This window comes from Carcharhinus amblyrhynchos, unplaced genomic scaffold (genome assembly GCF_965287045.1).
Source record: "Carcharhinus amblyrhynchos unplaced genomic scaffold, sCarAmb.v2.hapA scaffold_50, whole genome shotgun sequence".
Lineage (NCBI taxonomy): Eukaryota > Metazoa > Chordata > Chondrichthyes > Carcharhiniformes > Carcharhinidae > Carcharhinus > Carcharhinus amblyrhynchos.
In genome coordinates, this window is record NW_027649791.1 from 1,668,638 (window position 1) to 1,695,804 (window position 27,167).

The 27,167-nt window shown below is 41.4% G+C and overlaps 1 protein-coding gene across 1 annotated transcript in view; it reads left to right on the top strand.

Annotated features, from left to right (window-relative positions):
* fndc1 (fibronectin type III domain containing 1) overlaps positions 1 to 27,167 on the top strand; it is a 221,630-nt gene that overhangs the window by 40,205 nt on the left and 154,258 nt on the right. Inside the window, exons 2-3 of the mRNA XM_080182267.1 lie at positions 15,813 to 16,007; positions 16,187 to 16,255. Of these exons, the coding sequence (XP_080038393.1) occupies positions 15,813 to 16,007; positions 16,187 to 16,255 (264 nt within the window). The remainder of the gene's footprint in view (positions 1 to 15,812; positions 16,008 to 16,186; positions 16,256 to 27,167) is intronic.

Consider the following 27,167-nt stretch of genomic DNA (forward strand, 5'->3'; position numbering starts at 1 on the left):
TTGTCCCAGAGTGCTTTATAAATCGCCATTTTAGGCAGCCCATTTGGCCACATTAGTAAAGGGTTAGGCGTCCAAAATTTCACAAGTATGGGTCTTTTGATGCTCATACACTTGTAGCACTATTTCCCATTACTGCTAACAAAGTTGCCACTCTCTTGTTCAAGTTTCTTGTATTCTTGTCCAGCTCTGTGGCAATCTCAAATTCTGCTGTTGAGACTGCAAGGGTTTCCAAACCAGTCCCGTGGTCCCCTTCATCTCCATAGAAGTTGATATTAGAATATTCGCAGCCATAATGATTCATCTAACTGTCAATGGCCTGTACAAGGTTGTAAACTGAACTTTTAATTCTTCTGTGATTTATTTTTATATTTTCTGTCTCTCTTGCAACTATCAAAATCAAATTGATCCCAGCTGCACCCTCCTGGCACCATGTTCCATGTAGTGTTTAAAATGGTTCCTGCCCTAAAATCTTTACTTACACATGATATCATGGCCACTAGTAAGGTAAATCCCTTTGAATGCAGGTATTTATCCAAACAGTTGAAATGGACCATGACCCCACAGAATTCTGTGCAATTGCTCACTAACATCCTTGTCCCTGGGACTAGGAAGGCATTCTGGATTCATGGCTACAGGTGTAGAAGCATCTGCCTGTTTTCCTAACTGCTGTGATATTGCTGGTATGTTTCCTGTAACCCATTTCCTTCCCCATATTGCTGAGTGCCTTGCACTTCACTCTCTGATTATAAGCCCCAGAGGAACCCTCACCAGTATTTGGAACCAAAAAGCAGTTAGTGAGCAAGATGTGCTCTGGGGCATATTACCTGCCTGGTCCTTCTTGTCTGTCTTGTCATTCTCTCTGGTCAGCCATTCCCTCTCTTCCTGCAAAGTCTTTAGCTGCTGGATTACCAGCACCTACAACGTGCTATCCATATAACTCTGCTTTGTGAATGCGCTGTGGTGATGCCAACAGCTGCACAAGCTCTGAAACGTGGAGTTTGAACTCTTCTAGTATTGACGCTCCTGAATGTGCGGTTGTCACATGGTACAAGATATGTATAATATATAACTAAGTAAAGGAATTAAGAGTTATGGTGAACAGGCAGGTAAGTGTAGCTGAGTCCACGAAAAGATCAGCCATGATCTTATTGAGTGGCAGGGCAGGCTCGAGGGGCCAGATGGCCTACTCCTGCTCCTAGTTCTTATGTTTCTGTCAATCAAGGAACAGCAAGTGAAAATAAAAACTTCAGCTGTTATGTTCTAAAATGGGAAGTTATGGATGTTGTGAATGCAAAATAGGAAGTTATGGATGTGAATCAATAAATGACACGAGGATTAATCAAATTTCTACAAATAATGTTGAAAATTCATTTGATCTCCTCAATTTCCTCACTGACCTGAAGATTCACTACTTGTGCTTTTTTAAAAATGGGGATTAATATAAATGACATTTAGAAAATGATTTGATATACCTTAGCATTTTCTTTTGTTTAAAATGCCTGTAATAATGTTTGTGTTGAAACCTTGCCAATGCCAGATGCTGCAGGCTGGAGTTTGTAGGCAGGTTACGGTTACAATCCAAATCAAAATTTCTGTGTGCACTCATTTTTGCTACTAATCATGTTTGCAATCTTACTGTGTTCTGACACACAATATCAATAATGTTTGTAAACACACTCTCATCTGCTTCATTCAGTTAAATTAGTCAGATGTGACATGCCCTCAATAAACCCATGTCGATTCTCCCTCAGTCTGATCAGTTCATGTTAATTCAAGCCCTTAAGTTATTTAAGCCCTAATACCAGTCTCTAGGAGCTTCTTGTATTAAACTGAAGCCTATAGTTGACTGGTTTCCTTCCACTTTTCTAAATAATGGAAAAACACTAACAAGTTTCTGACCTGACTGCGCGATTCCCAAATCATGAGATCTTTAAAAGGTTATGGCTAATTCTTCAGTAAATTCTTCAGCTACTGTTTTAACGCCCTGTGGTCCTGGAGAAGTAGCTATCCAAAATACAATTTTTTTTCCCATTCCTGTTTTGTTACTATTGTTCAGTCCAATCAGCCTTGATTTATTTTTAGTTTAGGTCACTTAATCCTCTTTCTTTCCAATTAAAACAGAATGCTCCTCTATTGCCTTGTTCATTTCTGTGCAACCTGTGTCTGACTTTTTGAGCCCAAATATACCTTCTCCACTCTCTGACTACTTTTTCTAAAAACTTTTATTATTAAGCTTGATATTCTTAGTCATAGAGGATAACAGCATGAAAACAGGCCCTTCAACCCAACTTGTCCTTGCTGCCCAGTTTTTATCACTAAGCTAGTCCCAATTGCCCATGTTTGGCCCATATCCCTCTATACCCATTTTACCCATGTCCAAATGCTTTTTAAAAGACAAAATTGTACCCACCTCTACTTCTGCCTCTGGCAGCTCGTTCCAGACACTCACCACCTTCTGTGTGAAGAAATTGCCCCTCTGCACCCTTGTGTATCTCTCCCCTCTCACCTTAAACCCATGCCTCTATTTTTAGACTCCCCTAGCTTTGGGAAAACATGTTGACTATCTACCTTATCTATGCCCCTCATTATTTTATAGATCTCTATTCGGTCACCCTTAAGCCTCCTACATTCCAGGGGAAAAATTCCCAGTCTATCCACTCTCTCCTTAAAAATCAAACCATCAAGGTTTGTATTCCTCCTTACAGTTCTTATGGGCCATAACTTCCAGGGTCACCAGCATCAGATTGAGGATACCCCAAAGATGTGCTGGGGACTCCCTTTCAGAACTTCACAGGTCAGTATTTACATGGCAATTGTCCAGAAGTGCAAAGTTCCCCTGGCCTACAATGTGATCTATCTGAAGATACAATTTAAGTCACAAACTTCGAATGGGTTACACCAACAGTTACTGAGAAGAATTGGGACCTCTTCTAACTTCTGGGTAACTATTTTAAGGATCCAGGCTGAGCTGCCCCCCCTCCCCTGCTCCCTCAAGGGGACAGTCTGACATCCACCACCCCATTGGACTCCATCCACCCACGTAGGATGATTCAATGTCCCCACAACTGTCTCCTCAATATCAACCCTGGCCTGGGCCTGACTCTCAACCTCCAAACCCACCCAGTTTGACTTGGGTAAGTGGGTATGAGTGGCAATCCGATGCTGATTGCCACTCTGAGGAAGTTACAACCCAATATTTTCTTTGTTTTTTTTTCCCCTATATTTTCCCAGCCGTAGAGTCATTGAATGCTTACAGCACAGAAGAAAGCCAGTCAGCCGTGTAGGCTCATTGCAAGAGTTACTCAGTTGGTCCCCTCTCCTCTATAATTTGTTTTATTTTCAGAAAATTATCCAATTCCTTCTTAAAAGGTGTTGTGAAGATGCTGGCTTTGGACTGGGCTGGGCACAGTAAGAAGTCTCACAACATCAGGTTATAGTCCAATAGGTTCATTTGGTATCACAAGCTTTTGGAGCACTGCTCCTCCCATTCACTGATGAAGGAGCAGTGCTCTGAAAGCTCATGATACCAGATAAACCTGTTGGACTTTAACCTAGTGTTTTGAGATTTCTTACCCTTTAGAAGTTGATTCTGAATCTACCACATTTTTGGTGCATTGCAGTACCTAATTACATTCTGTGTAAAACAAAACCTTCCTCATGATTCCTTGTGTTCTTTTGCCATTTGCTTTAAATTTAAATTATATAGATGATTTGGAGGAGGAGGCTGAGTGTAGGGTGACGAAATTTGCTGATGATGTGAAGATGAGTGGAAAAGCAAATTGCGTGGAGGTGTGGAAAGTCTGCAGAGGGATCTGGATAGGCTGAGCGAGTGGGCGAGGACCTGGCAGATGGAGTATAATGTTAGCAAGTGTGAGGTTATCTGCTTTGGCAGAAATAATAGTAGGAGGGATTATTATTTAAAAGGCGAAAAGCTGCAGCATGCTATGGTGCAGAGGGACCTGGGGGTCCTTGTGCACGAGTTGCAAAAACCCAGTCTGCAGGTGCAGCAGGTGATCAAGAAGGCGAATGGGATGCTGGCCTTTATAGCGAGGGGGATAGAATATAAAAGCAGTGAGGTCTTGCTGCAACTGTACAGGTACTGGTGAGGCCGCAGCTGGAGTACTGTGTGCAGTTTTGGTCGCCGCAGTTGCGCAAGGATATATTGGCCTTGGAGGGAGTGCAGAGGAGGTTCACTAGACTGATACCGGAGATGAGGGGGTTGGACTATGAAGAGAAACTAAATAGACTGGGTCTGTACTCGTTGGAGTTTAGACGGATGAGGGGGGATCTTATAGAGACGTATAAGATAATGAAGGGGATGGATAGGGTAGAGGTAGAGAGATTCTTCCCGCTTAGAAAGGATAGCAGGACTAGAGGGCACAGCCTCAGGGTAAGGGGGAGTCAGTTTAGATCAGAGTTGAGGAGGAACTTCTTCACTCAAAGGGTGGTGAATCTCTGGAATTCTCTGTCCGTTACAGTGGTGGAGGCTACTTCGCTAAATATATTTAAGTCACGGGTAGATAGGTTTTTGATAGACAGGGGAATTAAGGGTTATGGGGAGAAAGCGGGAAAGTGGAACTGATCCGCTTCAGATCAGCCATGATCTTATTGAATGGTGGGGAGGGCTCGAAGGGCTAGATGGACTACTCCTGCTCCTATTTCTTATGTTCTTATGTATGTGGTGCCCTCTGATTCTCCATACTTTGATTTCTCTCTATCTACACTGTCCAGACTTCTTCGGATTTGGAACACCTCTAATAAATCTCCTCTGAACCTTCTGTTTTCTAGGAAGGACAACCCCAACTTTGACAATCTATCTTTGTCATTGAAATTCCTGAAACTATTCTTTTAAATATTTTCTGCACCTCATTTCCAAAGCCATGATGCCCAAAATTATTCACACTAATCCAGCTGAGGCCAAATCAGTGTTTTATAAAGGTTCACCATAACTTCCTTAACTTTTGTACTCTTAAAAAAACACAGGATCCCACATTCCTTGTTCACAGCTTCCTTGAACTGCTCTGCGACCTTCAATGATTTGTGATGTATATAGCCAGGTCCCTCAGCTCCAGCACCCTAAATCACACTTGTATCTGCCATTCTGTGTTAAATTTCACCTGCCCCCTACCTCCCAATCTCATTAGCCTGTCTTCACCCTCTTGGCAATACTCCACTGTATTCATCACTGTTCATTATATTCCCAAGTTTTGTGTCATCCACAAATTTTGAATATGTCCGTACACACCTGAGTGTCAATCATTAATGCAGCTCAAATAAAGCAATGTTTCTGTCATCAGTACATTAGGAAATCCACTGTACACATTCCACCAGTCTGAAAAAACAACTCTGCCACTATTCTGTTTCCCATCACCCAGCCAACTTTGTATCCATATTGAAACATTCTAAAGTGTGGTATCGACATGCTGTACTTGGTCATTAGGTTACGTTTTAGCTTCATTTGAGGCAATTTTTTAAAGCGGCATCTCAGCCTTTTGGCTAAGATGCAAATGAGATCAAGCCTTGGAGGAGGAGCTACACCTACTCCAATCAGTTTGGATCATGTAGATCAAGCCCAAGACAGGAGGTGAGAGCTTTGTCTTGTCAGCTTGGATCAGGAATGTCCCAACTTGTTGAGATTCTAAATTGGACTTGATTGGATTGAATTGGAATGAAAAGACAATTCTATTATGTGGCATTTTATCAAACACTCTTGTTACTGGATTGTCACTTTTCTTATTTATTGAAGCAATTCTGTTTTATAAAACGCTCTGCCCTTGTGCAGTGAGATCTGGACCACGTTTCAGGCTTGGGCTGATGTGTAGCACAAATAACATTTTAATGCCAGGCAATTAATATCTCCAATAAGAGAGAATTTAACCACCGGCCCTTGCTGTTTGATGGAATAACCATTAAGAGGGTACAGGAGCAGAGCGATTTGAGCGTATATGTGCATAGATCATTGACGGTTGCAGGACCGGTGGAGAGTACTTAATAAAGCATATAATATTCTAGGTTTTGTTAATAGGGTCATAGCATTCAAGAAAAGGACATTGTGCTGAACCTGTGCAAGACACTAGCTAGGCCTCAACTGGAGTGTTGTGTACAGTTCTAGGTGTCACACTATAGGAAGGATGTGAACACATTGAAGATATTGCAGAAGAGATTTACGAGAATGGCTCAAGGGATGAGAAACTTAAGTTATGGGGATAGATTGGAAAGTTGGGACTGTTCTTCTGGGAGAAGAAGGTTAAGAAGAGATTTAATGGAGATATTGAAAGTCATGAGAGGGCGTAACAGAGTAGAAAGAGAGAAACTGTTCCCGTACATAAAAGGATCAAGAACATCAGGGCACAGATTTAAAATGATTTGCAAAAAAAGCAAATGCGAGGTGAGAAATAACTTTTTCACACAGTGTGCAGTTTGGGTCTGGAATGTACTATCTGAAAGTGTACTGGAGACAGGCTCAACTGAGGCATCTTAGAGGGCATAAATTGATTGTTTCTAATCAAATAGTGATATGGAGAAAAGACAGGGCAATGGCACTAAGTCATGATGCTCATTTGGAGAACCAATGTAGACATGATGGGCTGAATAGTTTTCTTCTGCACCGTCCAATTCTGTGATTCCGTATTGATTGTTTATTATAATAGAATCATCTTTGACCACCTCCCAGTCTATTCAGGTGAATCATAGAAACCCTACAGTACAGAAAGAGGCCATTCGGCCCATTGGGTCTGCACCGACCACAATCCCACCCAGGCTCTACCCTGATATCCTTACATGTTTACCCACTAATCCCTCTAACCTACGCATTTCAGGACACTAAGGGCAATTCTTCTATCATGGCCAATCAACCTAACCTGCACATCTTTGGACTGTGGGAGGAAACCGGAGCACCTGGAGGAAACCCATGCAGACACGAGGAGAATGTGCAAACTTCACACAGTGACCCAAGCCGGGAATCGAACCCAGGTCCCTGGAGCTATGAAGCAGCAGTGCTAATCACTGTGCCACCGTGTCAGGTGGTGGACATTAGCTGTGGGTTCACTTGTCCTCCTGGAACTTGCTGCTTCTGGATGTGGTAGAAATGGAGGCCATCGATAGGGAAGTTTTGTAGATGTTTTGCTAAATTCTTCTGGAGCTGGATTCAAGAGGCATGCTAGCATTTGTCTTGGACAGTCTTTCTATCGAATCAACAGATGTGAGGAGGCATTGCTGATGGAATTTGTCTAGTTCTATTGCGTGTCACTGATGCACCGACCAGGTCTTATTGCAGTATAGGAGTGTGGTGATGACAACTGCTCTGTACAACAGGATTTTTGATAATTTGTGGTGGTATTTGTTGTAAATCACTCATTGCCATAGTTTGTAGAAGGATGAACTGGCATAGTTGATCCACTGTTGGATCTTCACATCAATGGTGGCCTTTTGAAAGAAGTGGCTCCCAAGTTTATGGGAACGTATTGGAATCATAGAAGTGCTACTCTAGAAATGGAGGCCTTTCAGCTAATTGAGTCTGAATCGATTCTGCGAAAAGCATCCCACTTAAGTCCACCCTCCTGCCCCATCCCATCAACCCAGCACATCCATCATAGCTAACCTACACACTAAAGGCAATTTAGAATGACCAATCCACCTAACTTGCACATCTTTAGACTGTGGGAAGAAACCTATGGAGACACAGAGAACATGCAAATTCCACACAGATAGTCACCCAAGGCCGAAATTGAACCTGGGTCCCTGGCGTTGTGAGATAACAGCGCTAACTGCTGTGCCACCGTGCAGAATATTTGGCTCATTGTGTTGATGTGAGTTTAGTTTTGACAACATCCAAGATCAGTTGAGTTTCTAGTATTCAGAATTGAAGAGATGAGAGTGGCTTTCAAATCTGGTGCACTGCTGGGGTCATCTGCGAAACTGTGGATCATGTATGTTTTAAAATGGTCAGATTAGTTTTGGCACAGAGGTGAGTGAGGTTAAAAAGTTTTCAATCTGGGCAATATTTAATACTCACACCAGGGGGCAGCTGAGCTTTGAGATGATTAGCCACCCTCAGATTGTAGATAGGATGGGATGGGGGAATGGAGGGGTTGGTGGTGCTGAGACCAGCCTTACTTGATTTTGAAAGGATTGTTTCAGAGATGCTGCTCGTGCCGATTGCAGTCATATCATCATGAAACAGTTGCAGGATTGAGAGTTTCGTGAACATAAAAATCTGTAGAGCACATTCACGGAGCCTTGAGATTTTGGGTCAGGTTGATTAATGCAAAAAAGAGTTTCTGGTTAAGAATGGGCAGCCTCGAGTAGAGAGAGAGAGTGAGGACACATACAAGATATATTGCCACAAAATGGAATTATAGGGAAAACAAATCCACAGCTCCCTGAATGACAGAAGAGATAGAAAGTAAGATGAAGAAAAATTGTGCTTGTGAAAAAGACAGGTGCACAATTCAAGAACCAGGCTGGATGTAGAAGATTTAGAGGTTCAGTAAAAAAAAATTCAAATGAGATGGGGAAACAGAGAGTATGAAAAGAGACTAACAGCAAACATAAAAGGGAATTCTAAAATTCCTATAGACAAATAGTAAAAAGGTGGTAACAGGAGGTGAGATGGATTCGGGACAAAATGAGAATTTGTATTTGTTGGCAAGGGGCATGGCTGAGGTTTTAAGGGGTGGCACAGTGTTACAGTGGTTAGCAACAAGATGCTGTGCACATCCTGGCAAAAAGAGGATTTCAATACTTGAAGTGTTTAAAGTTGATAAGGAGATGTTATTGTATTGGCTGAACATTGATACGACACCAGGATTAGATGGGAATACATCTAAGGATGCTGAGCGAAGTGAGATTGGAAATTGCGAAGGCACCTTCATTAGATTTAGGTAGGAGAAGACTGAAGAACTGCAAATATTATATCCTTGTTCAAAAAAGGATGTAAAGATAAGTCCAGCAACTACAAGCCTTGTTGGTGGGGAAGGTTTCTAGGGCAAAATTAATCGTCAATTGGGTAGAGAACAAGAAGGGACAGGTATAAGGTAATTAACAAAAAAAGCAATGATGGCCTGAGAAAAAAACTTTACGTAGTGAGTGATTGGGATCAGGAATGCACTGCCTGAGAATATGGTGGAGGCAGGTTTAATTGGGCATTCAAAAATCGGGAATTGGATTGTTACTTGAAAAGGATAAACATGCAGGGCTATGAGGAGAAGGCAATGAAGTTAGCATTAGTATTTTGCTCCTGCAGAAAGCTAGTACAGACAACCAAATGAATGGTCTTCTTTGTGCTGCAGCAGTTCCTTGATTCTGATTCAATTCCATCTATTGTTCTGATCATAGAATCATACAGCGCAGAAGAGGCCCTTTGGCCCTTCAAGTTCACACCAACACATTAGAAACACCTAAACTCCCACCTAATTCCATCTGCCAGCACTTGGCAATAGCCCTGAATGTTATGATGTGCCAAATGTTCATCAGATTCTTTTTAAAGGATGTGAGGCAACTCACCTCCATCACCCTCCCAGGCAGCGCATTCCAGAGCATCACCACCCTCTGGGTAAAATGTTTTTCCTTGCATCCCCCCTAAACCTCTTGTCCCTCAATTTGAACGTATATCCCCTTGTGACTGACCCTTCAACTAATGGGAACAGCTGCTCTTTATCCATTCTGTCCATTTCTTTTATAATCTTGTACACCTCGAACAAGTTGCCCCTCAGTTTTCTCTGCTCCAATGAAAATAACCCAAGCCTACCCAACCTCTCTTCATAACTTAAATGTTCCATCCAAGGCAGCATTCTGGTGAATCTTCTTTGCACCCCCTCCAGTGCAATCACATCTTTTCTACTATGTGATTACCAGAACTGCGCATAGTATTCTAGCTATGGCCTCACCAAAATTCTATACAATTCCAGAATGACTTCCCTGCTTTTGTAATTTATGTTCGATTGATAAAGGCAAGTTCCCACATGCCTTTTTCACTACCCTACCAACATGCCCTTCTGCCTTCAGGGATCTGTGGAAAAACATGCCAAGGTCCCTTTGTTCCACAGACCTTCCTGGTATCTGACCAGTCATTGAGTGCTTCCTTGTCAAATTGCTCCTTCCAAAGTTATCATCTCACACTTTTCAGGGTTAAATTCCATCTGCCACTTATCTGCCCATTTGGGCATCCTGTCTATCTCTTCTTTAACCTCCCGTCCAATCTTGGTTATTGACATTTTTCTTGGAGTTATGTTCGCAGTATTGCTCCCATAGCCAAATCTCCATCACCACAGCAGTTGGTAAATGGGCCCTAGTAGAAGCCTATGCAGGACTTTGTTTAATATGGGGTCTTTTAAGGCCCCATTGTCTACACCATCTTGAAGGGTTGGTGGTTAGATTTCTGTAATTGGTCTAACCTCAGTGCTCAGTTTTGAGTTGCTAAATCTGTTTGAAATCTATCCCATTTATCATGGCAGTAGAGTCATAGAGATTTACAGGATGGAAACAGGCCCTTCAGCGCAAAATGCCCTTGCCGCCATTTTTTTAAAACCCCAAAGCCAATCCTAGTTGCCCACATTTCGCCCATATCCCTCTATACCCATCCTACCCATGTAACTGTCTAAATGCTTTATAAAAGACAAAATTGTACCCTCCTCTACTACTATCTCTGGCACCTTCTTCCAGACACTCACCACCCACTGTGTGAAAAAATTGCTCCTCTGGACACTTTCCTATTTCTCCCCTCTGACCTTAAATCTATGCCCTCTAGATTTAGACTCCCCTACCTTTAAGAACATAGAACATTAGAACATAGAACATTACAACGCAGAACAGGCCCTTCGGCCCACGATGTTGCGCCGACCAGTTAAAAAACAATGACCCACTAATCTAAACCAATCCCTTTTCATCCATAAACCTATCCACGGATCTCTTAAACGTCCCCAAACTAGGTGCATTTACAACTGCAGCAGGCAGGGCATTCCAATCCCTTACCACCCTCTGGGTAAAGTACCTACCCCTGACATCCGTCCTATAACTACCCCCCCTTAATTTAAAGCCATGACCCCTCGTGCTAGCTTTCTCCATCCGAGGAAAAAGGCTATCACTGTCCACCCTATCTAAACCTCTAATCATCTTATATGTTTCAATAAGATCCCCTCTTAGCTGCCTTCTTTCTAGCGAAAACAACCCCAAATCCCTCAATCTCTCCTCATAGGACCTCCCCTCCATACCAGGCAACATCCTGGTAAACCTCCTCTGCACCCTCTCCAAAGCCTCCACATCCTTCCTGTCATGTGGGGACCAGAACTGCACACAGTACTCCAAGTGCGGCCGCACCAGAGTTGTGTACAGTTGCAATATGACGCTGCGACTCCTAAATTCAATCCCCCTACCAATAAACGCCAAGACACCGTATGCCTTCTTAACAACCTTATCTACTTGATTCCCAACTTTCAGGGATCTATGTACACATACACCTAGATCCCTCTGTTCATCCACACTATTCAAAGTCCTCCCATTAGCCTTATACTCAACACATCTGTTATTCCTACCAAAGTGAATTACCTCACACTTCTCCGCATTAAACTCCATCCGCCACCTCTCGGCCCAGCTCTGCAACCTGTCTAAGTCTCCCTGCAAACTATGACACCCTTCCTCACAATCTACCACACCTCCGACTTTGGTGTCATCAGCAAATTTACTAATCCACCCAACTATACTCTCATCCAGATCATTAATAAAAATTACAAACAGCAGTGGCCCCAAAACAGATCCCTGAGGCACACCACTCGTAACTGAACTCCATGACGAATATTTACCATCAACCACCACCCTCTGTCTCCTGTCTGCTAGCCGATTCCTGATCCAATTTCCTAGATTACCCTCAATCCCATACATCTGCATTTTCTGCAGAAGCCTACCATGGTGAACCTTATCAAACGCCTTACTAAAATCCATATATACCACGTCAACTGCCTTACCCCCATCCACCTCCTTGGTCGCTTTCTCAAAAAACTCAATAAGGTTAGTAAGGCTCGACCTCCCCGCTACAAAACCATGCTGACTACCTCCAATCAATTCATTACTCTCCAAATAACTATAAATCCTATCCCTAATAATTTTTTCTAAAACCTTGCCCACAACAGAAGTAAGACTCACCGGTCTATAATTCCCGGGGAAGTCTCTGTTCCCTTTCTTAAACAATGGGACAACATTCGCTATCCTCCAATCTTCCGGTACTATACCTGAGACCAACGGTGACCTGAAGATCAGAGCCAGAGGCTCTGCAATCACTTCTCTTGCCTCCCAGAGAATTCTAGGGTAAATCCCATCCGGACCAGGGGACTTATCTATTTTCAACCCCTCTAGAATATCCAGCACATCCCCCTTATCAACTGCAATACTGTCTATTTTACACCCCTGCAACCCAGTGTCCTCCTCAGCTATATTCATGTCCCCATATATGTCCCATATATTCATATATTCTTTGGGAAAAGATATTGACTATCTAGCTGATCTATGCCCCTCATTATTTTATACACTTCTATAAGATCTCCCCTCAGCCTTCTACACTCCAAAGAAAAAAGTCTATCCAGTTTCTCCTTATAACTCAAACTCTCAAATTCCGGTAGCATCCTAGTAAATCTTTTCTGCACTCTTTCTAGTTTAGTAATATCTTTCCTATAAAAGGGTGACTGGAACTGTACACAGTATTCCAAGAGTGGCCTCAACAATCTCTTGTACAACTTCAACAAGACGTCCCAACTCCTGTATTCAGTGTTCGGACCTATGAAACCAAGCATGCTGAATGCCTTCTTCACCACTCTGTACACCTGTAACTCCATTTTTAAGCATCTATGAACATGTAACCCGGGTCCCTTTGCTCTGTAACTCTCCCCAACGCCCTGCCATTAACTGAGTAAGTCCTGCTCTAGTTCAATCTACCAAAATTCAATCTACCTTGCATTTATCTAAATCAAATTCCATCTGCCATTCATCAGCCCACTGGCCCAATAGATCAAGATCCCGTTGCAATCCGAGAGAACTTTTTTCACTGTCCACTATGCCACTAGTAATGCCATGAAGCATGATGGAGGATTTTTTCAATGTGAAGTCAATACATCCACTCCAGAAGGATGGTGTGGTGGTCACTCCTACCAATAGTATCATGGACAAAGCATCTGTGGCAGGTAGGTTGGCGAGGCTCAGGCTTTACATTCTTGTTAGCTTCCTCACTCCCTGTCAAAGATGCTGTTTTGCAGCGATGGCCTTTTAGAACTTGGTCAGTAGTGGTGTTACTTGGTGATGGACATTGAGGCCCCGTAGCCAGAGTACATTTTGTGCCTTAGCCACCCTCGGTGCTCCCTACAAGTGTTGTTCAACGTGGAGGAGGGCTGATTCATTACCTGAGGGGTGCAGCCTATGTTTAACTTGATACCATGTGATTTCACGGCATCCAGAGATGATGCTGAGAACTACCAGAGCTACTCCCTCCCAACTGTACACCATTAAACTGTTTCTCTGGTGGTCTATCCGGTTGGTGGATTAAGAAGTTTCCAGGAGTGGTAATGGTAGTGTCTAGGATATTGTCTAAGGTAGAACTCTGAGTATGACTTTGTAGGATTGTTGCTTGATTAGCCTATGGGACAACTCTCCAAATTTTGGAATGTGCACCCAAATGTTAGTAAGTAGAACATTGTAGGTTTGACACAGCTGAATTTTCCACTGTCTCTATTAATGTGAGATGATCGCTCTGAGTTTGTTCCTTTTTGTAGATTTTATAGTAGTTTCAATATAACTGAATGGCCTCGCTAGAGTGCATCTGGAGTCAGACCGGATAAGGGCAGCCGATTTCCTCCCCTTAATCTACAAAAACTGGGTGGAATTGTGAGTTGTGAGGAGGATACAAGGAGGTTTCAAGTTGATTTAGACAAGTTGAGTGAGTGGATAAACACATGGCAGATGCAGTACAATATGGCTAAATTACACTACGGGGTGAAAAGCAAAAAAGAGCATTATTTAAATGGTGGTATATTGGGAAGTGTGAATGGACAAAGAAATCTGGGTGTGCTTATGCACTAGTCAATGAAAGTGGAGAGGTAAGTGCAGTACACAATCAAGAGGCAAATTGAATGGTGGCCTTTATTGCAAGAGGGTTTGTGTTTAGAAATAGGGATATCTTACTGCAGTTATACAGGGCCTTGGTGAGACCACACCAGGAGTATTGCATTCGATTTTAGTCTTCCTACCAAAGAGCAAATATAGTTGCCAGAGAGGGCAGCGAAGATTCAGTAGGCTGATACTGGGGTTGGGGGGACTGTTGAGGAGAACCAGGCTGCACAGTTTCAGCATTTAGGACTGAGGTAAGGAAAAATTTCTTAACTCAAAGGTAGTGAACCTATAGATTTCTTACCACAGAAAGCTATGGAGGCCAAGTCACTGAATGTATTCAAAAAAGAGATAATAGGTTTCAGTGGCATCAGGGAGTATGGGGAGAAAATGGGAATATGGCATTGAGATATAGGATCAATCATGATTATGGCAGAGCAGGCTCAAAGGGCTGAATGGTCTACTTCTATTTTCTAGAGGACATTAGTGAATCAAATTGATTTTTTTTTTAACCAGTCAACAATATTTCATGGTCACTATTATTGAGCCTAGCTTCTTAACTCCAGAGTCATTAACTGAATTTAAATTCTACCAACTGCCATGGTGGGATTGAATCCATCTCCATTGAGCCTTAGTATGGGCTCCAGATTATTAGTCCAGTGATATTACCATCACACTACTGCCTCTTCACTCCCCCACCAAGTGTGAGCAGAGTTTTCACAGCAGATTGTTAGATGTGGATTGGACTAAAGCATCCTCTGAGATGGAAGCTCGTAATAAAAATATTTTTTTCAGTTTTGTATTTATACAGTGAACGTCCTTCTGAAGAGCTGTGTAATTGTAATACTGTTCAGTTAACACTGCATGGCAGAGGTTTGCACTCTTCTGAGTGCTCTCTTCATTTGTTGGGATAATGTGAAATGATGCAATAATGGATTGGTGCAACTTTTAAGTAGTTTATTTAACAGTTCAATAGATCACTAAGTATGGTGCTATCACTTAGTTACTGCAAATATTAGTTCACTTACCTCGTCAATCATGTACACTTAAAAACATTTTTGTTCTCCCTATCTATGATTTTACCAAGAGCACTGAGCTGACCAGCACCATTCTGTAATGACATGACATTGCAGTTGTTCCACTATTGGAGCAAACCTAATCTCATCATTGATTTCTAATGCAATGGAGCAATGATAATCGGTGAGTCACCCGATACACTAAAGTCCCAAACAATTACACTGTGATCTAGGGAATGGTATATATCATTCACACCATAACTACTTGGAACTTCTGCATCACAATAATGGCATATGCTGTAGATGTGACATTATTGGATACAAGTGTTTTGCAAATTTAGGCTCATCTTGTCGACCTGATATGTATAGGAAAATATAATTTTCAAACACATAAAAGCAGAAAATGCTAGAAATACTCAGCAGGTCTGACAGCATCAGCACAGTGAGACACCGAGTTAACGTTTCAGGTCATGACCTCTTATCAGACAAAAGTTCACAACCTGAAATGTTAACACTGTTTTTCTTTCGACAGAAGCTGCCGGATCTGTTGAGTCTTTCCAGCATTTTCTGTTTTTATTTTAGATTTCCAGCACCTGCAGATTTTACTTCAGAATTCTCAAACAGGTGGGCAACAATTGAAAATAAATGTTACCAAGAAGTTCTAGATTGTACAAGCTGACAAGTGTTCTCAATCTCCTATCTTTACAGTCAGTTCTACCTTGAAGTTGAAGAATGTAAAGGTTCTGCCTTATGAAACGGGACTGAAAGTCCTGTGGGAGCCACTGCAAGATCTATCCAAGAGATTTGTAAACCATTACACCATTGCCTATGGTAAAACTCTGCAAAACCTCAAGTTCATCCAAGTGGAAAAGGACAAACAAACTTTTATATTAGAGGATGTAGGTAAGTGGGTCACTGACATCTTTTGTGATGTGATGTGGAGATATCAGCCATACACATTTGAATTCCTCAGATATTTAAGTTTTTTTATTAGCAGTGCAAATGAATTGATTTGGCTTTCAATTCAGACTATTAATTTCCTGAATTTTTGATGATTTACTGATGTAAGCCATATGTTTCAGAGCCTGGAGAAATGTATTTTGTGATGGTGACTGCAGAAGTTGGAGCGCACAGACCCAGTCTTGTAGCTGGTAAGTTGCATGTTATGCTGATCCATCAATTGTTAATAGCAGGAAAACATGAGAAAAATGAAACACCTATTTCTTGATGAATTTTGCATCTAGCATGTACTTAAGTAAGTGCTAGTTCATTACAGCTGCTCTGACTCATGCAATATTTGCTTACTTGTGTCTGAATAATACTCAATTATGTTACTCTGCAGAAAAATAAACTTGATTTAGTTTGCTCACCAAGATATCTCATAGTATATAGGTGACTGAATTGGATGAATGCTTACATCCATTCAACATCAATAATTATGCCAAGGAAGAACTTGCATTGAATCACATCATTAAGACATTCCCAAAGAGTTTACAACAGTCCAAAGATGTGCAAGTTCGGTGGATTGGCCATGATAAATTGCTGCTTATGGTCAAGGGGGATTAACAGAACAAATGCATGGGGTTACACAGATAGGCCTGGGTGGGATTGTTGTCAGTCCAGACTCAATGGCTAAATGGCCTCCTGCTGCACTGTAAAGATTTTATTCTATGATTGCCCACAAAGAAAAAGGGTGGTACTGGCAAATCTAGAGCTCCTGGTTATCCAGAAGCATAGAGAAAATAGCAGATGGTTTGAGTATCTTTTTCCAACCCTCATTCAATACAGGAGAGGTTCCAGAGCATTGAAAGTCTAAGAACGTTGTACCATTATTTCAAAAGCGTGTGCGATAGATCAGAAATTATAAGCTGATCAGTCTGACTTCAATGGTGGGCAAATTATTAGAAATAGTTCTGACAGGACAAACTATCACTTGGGCGTGGATTGAACATGGATGGTCAGCATGTTTTTGTTAAGGGAAGATTATGACTTCTCAACTTAATCAAATTTTTTGAGGAAGAATTCATGTGGCTAGTGCAACGATATTATATACATGAAATTTAGTATGGCATTTGACAAGGTCTCACATGGCAGCATGTGTATGGCATGCTTGCCTTTAATGATCAGTGCATAGTGTATAAAAATTGGCAAGTCATGTTGCAGCTGTATACAGAGTTAGTGGAATATTGCATATAGTTCTGGTTGCTACATTACCAGAAGGATGTGGAGACATTGGAGAGGATGGAGAAAAGGTTTACCGGGATGCTGCCTGGTTTGGAAGGTGTTAACAATGAGAAGAGATTGGACAAACTTGGTTTGTTTCCACTTGAATGTCAGAGGCAGAGGGGCGACCTGATAGAAGTTTACAAAACTTTGAGAGGCGTGGATGGAATGGATAGGCAGAATCTTTTTCCCAGGGTAGAGATATCAGTTACGAGGGGACATTGGTTTAAGGTTAAAGGGGAATGTGAGAAGCAAGTTTTTTGCATAGAGGGTGGTAGTTGTCTTGAATGTGCTGCCAGAGAAGGTGTTAGATGCAGATACAATAGCAAAATTTAAGGAACATCCTGACATGAATAGATATGAATAGAGGCAAAAGGCCTTTAGAAAGGTGTCATGTGCCATTACAGGCTCGATGGGCCAAATAGCCTGTTCCCATACAGTACTGTTCTTCGTAATGCTGGAACTTGTGTACAGTTCTGGTCCACGCATTACAGGAAGGACATAATTGCTTTGGAGAGAGTGCACAAGAGGTTTAGAAGACTGTTGCCAGAGCTTGAAAATTACAGCAATGAGGAAATATTGGACAGACTGGGGTTGTTTTCCTTTAAAGCAAAGGAGCCTGAGGAGTGATCTAATTGATTTCTGCAAAAATTGAGGGACCTCGATAGGGTAGACAGAGTCAATCAATTACCAGAGGCAGGGATTCAACATGATTAATAGCAGGGTTAGAGGTGACATGAAAATCTTTCCCACCCGGGGATAATAAACATCTGGAATTCACGCCTGAATTGGTGGTTGAGGCAGATCCAGGCACCTTGAAATGAATTCATTTCAAAGATACCTGGATCTGCATCTGAAGTGCTGTAACCTGCAAAATAATGGACCAAGTGCTGGAAAGTCAATTTAAAAGGAACAGCTAATTTTTTTCTCTCTTTTTGTTGGTGCAGACACAATGGGCTGAATGGCCTCTTCCTGCAACCTTAACCATTCCGTAGTTCTATGGTTAGTGATTCTTTCTCAATAGTGGCATACCTTTGTTTAGTTTCTATATGGGTTCCTGAAGCAAAACAGGCAGATTTCTTGCATTGTAAGATGCAGGTGGATGAGAACACTACTGAGGCCCAGAGAAGAAGTGGTTGTGCTACAATAGGCAACACAAGGTCACTGCACCAAGACAGCTGAGGAAACTAGTTGAGTTTTGATAGATTGAAAGGTTTTGAGTAATTTTGACCCCAACGCCATTATTGGCCCTTCAGCAGTGAGTATGGCCAAGTTAGGAATAAACTTTGCCACTTGGTTTATCATTGCTAGGGAAGGTTAATATCAGTGGTAAATTTTGGCTGGAGAAACTCAGTATTGGCCTTTATTTTCTAAGGATTGACCTTAATACTATGCCATTGGACAATGTGATCAAGAAATCTTCAGTAGTTGATGGTGAACTCTCACTTGTCATTCAGCATGAGGCCTGTTTCATGAAGGTTACTGAGGACCTCTCTTAACTTGAAGTCATGTTTGGCTTGTTTGGCTCTTTTTAGAACAATGGATAAGTATGTCATCCGTATCACCTTGTTTGCCCTCAAGGATTGTTGACATTGGACATCAAAATATCTGTGGCAGACAAAATGCTGAAAGGAAGGCAGTTAAAGGGTGATGAACATTGGCAGGAGCCTATATTCCTTGCTCAGGGAAAAAACCCACTGTTCACATCAAGCTTTGTAAAAGGATGCTATAGCAAGTTTGGCCAAACTGTCACCTACTGACTCCATTGGTAGACCTCTTTATGTGGCTTTGTTAATTCACATAAGATCCAAACAAAGCCAGAGATGGCCATAGGGCTTGGGTACAGTGACCAGACCTAAACATCAATGGTTTGGTTGTGTGACCAAGGAAATTTTGCCTCTGTGTAACATGAAATCAGGCTCCTCCTTAACCTTCAGCAACACCTAGGAGTGAACAAACTGATGAGAGTGGTGAGTGTCTGGAACAAGCTGCCAGAGATAGTAGTAGAGGCGGGTACAATTTTGTGTTTTAAAAAGCATTTAGATAGTTACATGGGTATGATGGGTATAGAGGGATATGGGCCAAATGCAGGCAATTGGGACTAGCTTAGGGGTTTTAAACAAAAAAGGGCGCCATGGACAAGTTGGACCAAAGGGCCTGTTTCCATGCTGTAAACCTCTATGACTGTATGATCTTCAGCTTCCCCAATCCATCAAAATGTTATGGAAATTCATGGCAAAAAGTGACCTTGGCACTAGATGGGAGAATCTCATTGACTCTGTGTGATGCTGAGCTGTACACAAGCATTCTTGCTAAGTAGGAAAATGGTTTGGTTACAGATAACAAAGGATTTCTGTGAGCTATCGGTTCTTATGGCACAGTGTGGAGGTAACGATACCCTTTAGATTAGGTTTGTTGGAACAGGCTCCTGGAGTTTGAGTGGAAGGTTGAAGGAGGATTGTGCAGAGCCATGCAAGGTGAATCATTGAAATCATAGAAACCCTACAGTGCAGAATGAGGCCATTTGGCCCATCAAGTCTGCACCAACTACAATCCCACCCAGGCCCTACTCTCTATCCCTACATATTTACCTGCTAATCTGTCTAAACTACACAACTCAGGACACTAAGGGCCAATTTTAGTATGGCCAATCAACCTAACCTGCACATCTTTGGACTGATCATCCAGTGCAGATACCCTGTACCTGTGTTAGGTTTGAAGAGTGTTGAGAACTCCTGACCTCTAAATTGGCAAACCAAAAGTCCTGGGAATGCTATTGAACTTTGCTTATGAAATGTGAAAAAAGTGTTAACTTCTGGTGGTGTTGTTGTTTGCCCTGTTTTAGAGACTCTAACAGAATAGAAATACTGGCAGTGTCCCATCCTACTATGTTGCTAACGCTCTGTCCTCTGCTGGGCAATCCTGTTGTTTATGTTGTCATCCTGCACCACAGCGCAAACATTTCAAAGTGACAGTGGAGTGGCTTCCTGGCTTTTGTACCATTTTGGAGGATTTGGTCCAGGTGGAATACCAGATTTGGTCCCACAAAAGGAAGGAAAGAGTTGATCTGGACTGATAGCGGATATTTCCAACAGTGCATCTTCCTACAGTAATCTCTGTACAAGTCTCTGAGGCTTAAGGTGGGGGCCTTGACTCTCCTTGCATTGCCACCATCATGACCAATCTACAGTGAATGTGTCACTGGGATGTTTGAAGAGACATCTTGCCAAAACTGGACATTCCATCTTTGACTGTGTGTATTCATTTTATGGCACCAATCAAAGATAAACTAGTGCTGCCGCTACTGCTACCATGATGTAAAAGGTGCTAGGCCTCTAGCAAGGGAGAGCTGCAGATGTATTTACTCAAAACTAGTTTATTTACACTACTTAAAGAATGGGGAAGCAATGGATTGAAGGTATTATCGCTCGACTATTAATCCAGAAACTCAGCTAATGTTTTGTGTACCCAGGTTGGAATCCTGCCGTGGCAACTGGTGGAATTTGAATTCAGTAAAAAAAACGTTTAAGTATCAACTGATGACCATGAAACAGTTGTGGGTTATCAGAAAACTCCATCTGGCTCACCAATGTCCTTCAGGGAAGGAAATCTGTCGTTCTTACCTGGTCTGCCCTATATGTGACTTCAGAGCCACAGCAAAGTGGTTGACTTTCAGCTGCTTTCTGAAATGGCCTCGCAAGCCACTCAGTTCAAGGGCAACTAGGGAACTCCCCTCAGGGTTGCCCATCTCTACAGATAGGCAGCCCTGAGGAGAGATCCCAAGTTGCCCTTCAACTGAGTGATAATACCTTCAAGCCATCGCTTCCCCATTCTTTAAATAGTGTAAATGTAACACACATGTTTCCCTATATCATCATGTGCCCCTTAGATTAGCATATCCATTCTTATAGCTCCTTGCACTTTAATAGGGAATGCAAAGGCACTGGTAACTGATGTTAGTGGGGTCAATACTTGTCAAACATTGAAGTTAAGCTGAGTTCACCCCTCAATTAATTATAAAATCTTCTATCAGTGGAGCAGCTGATAGAAGTAGCCAGTGCATCTGAAATGTAGCAGTGTTTTGTGGTGGACATCCAGAGGAAGAGAGTACAATAGATTGAGACCTGTAATATAAGTGATCATAAGTGTTATTACATTCATAAGAAAATTATCACAATGGGCACACAAGATAATATGTTCCAGAGGACACTAATGAATGGAAAGATGTAATGAGTATAGGGTGTACAGGCTGTACTACTGGTAAATCTAAATTTGGGTTGAATGTTCAGGATGATGAATGACAAAGCATGGAGTCCATGGACTGGAAGAATGGATTGAACATTTGGGAAGTGTGGAATAAATAGCGATGGTGAATCCTGAACATCAGAAAACAATTAGAAACTACAGGAAAATAGTTCAAGAGGAAGGTCTCACAGTAGTAGTCCCCACAGATATAAAAATGGAGATAGAGGCCATAGCTTAAATAGATCAGACAATGAAATAAAAAATATATCACAATCACAGGACAAAACCTGTCAAGATCCTCATCGTGTTTTGATGGCTGCCAATAAACTTGAGAATAAACAATGGGAGAGACGAAACAGATTCAGATGATTGGATAAAATATGAAGTTTATTCTGATTATTCAGATAAAGATCAGCCAGCTTTATCACACATAGAGGGGTTTGTATTGACCCTTGCAGATGGGATTTAAGGTTAAACCTAGGTTAGTAGGTTTTAAAGAGAAACTGAGTGGTGCAGATGTTGAAGTGAACTCTCCCATAGCTGGAAATGTAATAAACATCTTCTTGGCTCTTTCAGTCACATTCATGGGAGCACAGATCAATTGACAAAAAAGGCGCATTTCAGAGAAAAATGTTTCTGAAATCATCTAAGGAGGCAGCAGATGTGGAAGGAAAACCATTGAAACTCAAATGTGTCTGTGACCTGCATAATATTTCCAGATATGATATTTTGGTGAAATCTGTCTTGCTGAAAATATGATGTGTTCAGCTGAAAGCAAATCCATCAAGGTTTCATTGGTATCACATAATGCACGTTAATGATTTCTTATGAGATGGTAATTTTGAATTTGTAAAAGTTTCCATTAATTCCATCTGCATAGAAATAATGACAGCTTTCACAAATTCATATTATTACTTATGATCAAGGATATTGAATGTCCTTTAGCTTGGGTAGTCAAGAAAATAAGAAATGTTTTTAAAAGTACATTGGTTTCAGTAACACTGACTCTTTGAGAGACTGGATATATACCTATAGGAGAGATACTGAAGCCACAATAGGTTAAATTGGTGCTGCCATTATAGCTAACATGTTACAGAAAAATCCTAGCAAGGGAGAGCGGCACCCATGGAATAAAACATGTCGAAATCCTCCTCATATTTTGGTCGCTGCCAATAACTTTGAGGATAAATAAGTTTCTAGATAATTGTTCATTTATACACTGCAAAAAGAGTGAATGAGATAGAGTGAACAACCTCCTTGTGTGTCAGTGTCAGATTTTATTCAATGGTACTGTGTATCGTAGAACATTTTGTTTTGTTAAAGGTGCTATATAAATACAAGTTGTTTTCAATTTCATATTTTGGTATATCATTTTAAAAACAACATAAGGAATTTCAGACTACTCATCTCTTCCAGCTTTATTATCACTTATATTATCATCTTTGTTTGTTCTTGGTCTTTTTTGGACTGTCTTTTCCCCACTGCAATGCTTTTTTGGTTAAATCCTGAGTTGTCCTAATTATTATTAATTGTTTTGACAGGACTAATGTTTTCAGATTTTAACAATTCTGAAATTGACTTGAAGGATGTTTTTTATTCCAAGAGCTTTTATGTGTCTAAAATCTACAAATGTTCCCTTTTTGCATGATGAATATTTGAATTATTTTCAAGTACTTCTCGTTTAATTTTTAAATGTACTATCAAAAACATGGGGAAATTATGAAAAAAATGAAATTGTGATATTTAACGTTGTGTTTGTTTGAACTTGCTCTCTTGTTTGTGTTGAGTCATTAACTCTGTTTTAAAATAAAGATTTCAGGTCTCCTATAAAGTAGTGTATCGAGAAAATGAATTTTTTTATAAGAAATGTATTTGCATCATGTTTCTTAAAATCCTACAGTGCAGAAGGAGGCCATTCAGCCCATTGAGTCTGCACGGACCACAATCCCACACAGTCTCTATCCCTGTAACCCCATTGCATTACCTTTGCTAGCCCCCTGACTCTAAGGGACAACTTAGCATGACCAATCCACCTAACGCATACATCTTTGTACCATGGGAGGAAACTGAGCACCCCAAGGAAACCAAAGCAGACGCAGGAAGAACGTGCAAACTCCACACAGATAGTGACCCAAGGCCATGATCGAATCCGGGTCTCTGGCATTGAGAGGCAGCAGTGTTAACCACTGTGCCACGTGGCCATCCTCTTACACTAACATACTCTCCCACTCTCATGATACACCCTCGCCAATCCCGCATCAACACTCTTAGACCATCCCCTTCAACATACTCTTACCCCCCCACACACACACCCTCTCAAACCACATTCCACAATGATACATCTTCCCAACTGATAAGAGGCTGCTGCCCCATCACTGTGACAATCACTGTACCTGTGACCAATGCTGTATTTACAATAATACTAGTGGGGGGGTGTGTGTGAGAGAGCGGGAGGCTGGGCTGTGTGAGAGAGAGTGGGGGGGGGGGGGGGTGGCGGGCTGTGTGTGAGAGAGCGGGGGGCCAGATTGTCGTGAGAGACTGAGGAGGGGGAAGGGGGCTGGGCCAGAATGTGTGTGAGAGAGTGGGGGGCCAGGCAGGCCTATGTGTGAGAGAGCGGGAGGTGTGGTGTGAGTGTAAAATCTGGGGGTCAGGAGAAGGGTTATTATTTGAGTTTTTACTTTGTAGCTTGATCTCCAACTGGCATGTAATCCAGTGGGTGCTCCTTTGCCCTGAGCTGTCCTGACTGCACCCAGGGAGGCTGTTACCTGTGGGAATCACATAGCCTTTCTGAGCGGTATGTTTAAAATTCAGCTGTTTACATGGTGCCGATTTATCAGCACCACATAGCTCCCATGTTGTAATTGATCTTAGCCAATGGGGTATTTGTTTTAATCAGTTTTTTAGGGTTCTTCCTCTGGGTTTCAGAGTAGGGTTTGATTTGGTTGACTGACAAACAGAGTCACATGCTAATAGGAGGAGCTGTGCTTACAGGGAAAGACGAGCAGTTTCTGTCCAGTCCTGAAAGGAGCAAAAGGTGTCTCTCTTCCTGCCTCTCCAGAGGTGTTCAAAAGGTTCTCAGTTAAACACGTAAGCCTGTGTTGTTTGCTCAGTGATTTTGAAGAATGTTTAAGTTGCTAGGAGAAATATTGTTTGAATTAAAAGTAACAGATATTAAGTTAGCAGTTTAGAATTTTTTAGAAATTTATGTTGATAAAAGCTTCCTAGTGTCAGTAGAGTCATATGAGGAGTAAAATACTTTATCTTCACACTAATGCCAAAGTAGAAAACCTGTTGGGGCCTAGTCGGGCTTCATAAACTTCTGCTCAGAGCACTAACAATGCCAATATCCTACAACGTCACTTCCGGGTCCATCTCCTTTACAAAGCACAGCTTTGCTACTGCAGAGATGTCAATACAAAAAATATGTAAAGTAGTGCAGATTTCAAACCAGTTGAAATACTTACAACTGTGTATCAGTAAGGAAGGTCAAATGTGTTTTTAAGGTCAAAATGACTGAATTTCAGTTTAAATTGAGAAGAATTGTTACGTTTGAGTTATAATGCAGAAATTGGGATTTGATTTCTGTGGGGAGTTCAGTGCAACTTCAGATGATCTGCAAAAGTCCCAAGAAATGGTTAAAACATAATTTACACTATTTCTGTGGGATTTCTGGGGGAGAGGAGAGAGAGAGAGAGAATTGAAACAAACATACGATCGTGGTTTGTCCGTGGAACATTTCTTTAAATAAGGATAATACTTCCTCAAAATATTACTTTTGGAGCTAGGTTCTATTATTTGCTGTGCCCATCAAGCAATATTAGACATAAGCCCAATGTCACAAGAGGAAAGATCAGTACAATTCTTCCTGCCATATAAAGGAAAAAAAGTACACTAAATTAAAGCAAATGGTCCAGTCAACGAATGGAAGCTGCAAGTAAATATGGTAATTCCATTTTCATCTTTGACAAGATATTTCCCTTCATTCCCTGCCCTTTTTGAGTGGGGGTGGACCTCCAGTCCCAGTTAATTGTATGTTGATGGAGAACAAGTCAGAAACTCTACCTGTGCTGTGTGGGGTGGGGGGGGGGGCGCGGTATTAAAATATGATTTATTTCCAAAGTGGAGTCCTCCCCGGCACCCGGAGTGAAACTGGGAAATAGGGCAGTATGGTGGCACAGTGGCTAACAGCACCAGGGACCCAGGTTCAATTCCTGGCTTGGATCACTGTCTGTGCAGAGTCTGCATGTTCTCCCTATGTCTGTGTGGGTTTCCTCCAAATGCTCTGGTTTCCTCCCACACTCCAGAGATGTGCGGGTTAGGTTGATTGGCCATACTAAATTGACCCTTAGTGTCAGGGGGTTAGCGGGTGAATATGTGTGGGGTTAAAGGAACAGGGCCTGGGTCGAATTGTGATTGGTGCGGACTCGATGGGCCGAATGACCTCCTTCTGCACCGTAAGGGTTCTATGGTCTATAGCACTGAAAGCTTTAACACTTCTTTGGTGAGGTGGGGACTTTCTGAAGTGCGGCAAAATAATTCAGTCAGTCTGTTTGAAGAATGTAGTATAAAGAAAGTAATCACCCTGTAATTTTTTTTCAGTGCTTTCCAAGAGAGTTACAAATGGATTGCTCATTATCTCTTCTAGCCAAATAGTTAACTAAAGTATTACCTGATACATTCTCATGAGGATAACGCAAGTAGTCTTAACACAAGTGACATCAGATTTCCACCATTATCCCTAATCATTGCATTATCACTCAACGATGAGAGGATTTTCTCCCGTTAATTCCTGACAAGTAGCTCAACTAATTAGACCTCCAAAGATGATCTGTGTTTTCCCTCTTGGCAAAGCTTTTGCTTGGATTAATTTCCTGGGGAGGACAATACAGTTACTGTTGACGTTGGCACAAAATAAAAATTGTTGTACTTAATATCAGATTTAAAATACGTCCAATTTCAAAAGCAGCTAGCAAATTCAATGCTTGTAAATTCATTTTGTTTATAGCATAGAATGAGCCTTAGCAAAAACAGACCGAAGTATAACTGCTACTAAACTGAGTATCAGAGTTTTTCCTGTTGCCTTCCAGACCCACCTCTGTTCAAAAATCGTGTTGTGCTTTTACTCATGTTTACTGATGTAGTGTTTTCCTATCTTGATGAAGTCTTGTTGAATAAAAAGTCATTTTTTTAAAAACCCTTTATAAATAAAGAATTTATAACTGTGTAAGAGTTAAATTTAAACTTCATTTGGAACCTCCTGTTTTTGAAAATAGTATTGCTTATTGAGATAAAGGAGCCAGATGAAACAGTTATTTGCTGCAAGAACTGGAATACCAGTTGGCTACATAACTAAGAGGGTTACTTTCGGATTTTCGATTGTTATCTAACTATAGAGATGTTCATCATGGAAAAAAAACTCTCTTCGTTTTTTTGTCACGGAGATGTGGATTATGGCAGGCTCCAGAATATCAAACTTGACTGTATCAATTTCCAATAGCATCAGAAATATTGCTCAATAAACCCATTTCCATTTGCTGCTGCCTAAAAAAAAATGAAAGTGAATTACATTCCTTCGCATTAAATCCTATTTCCAAT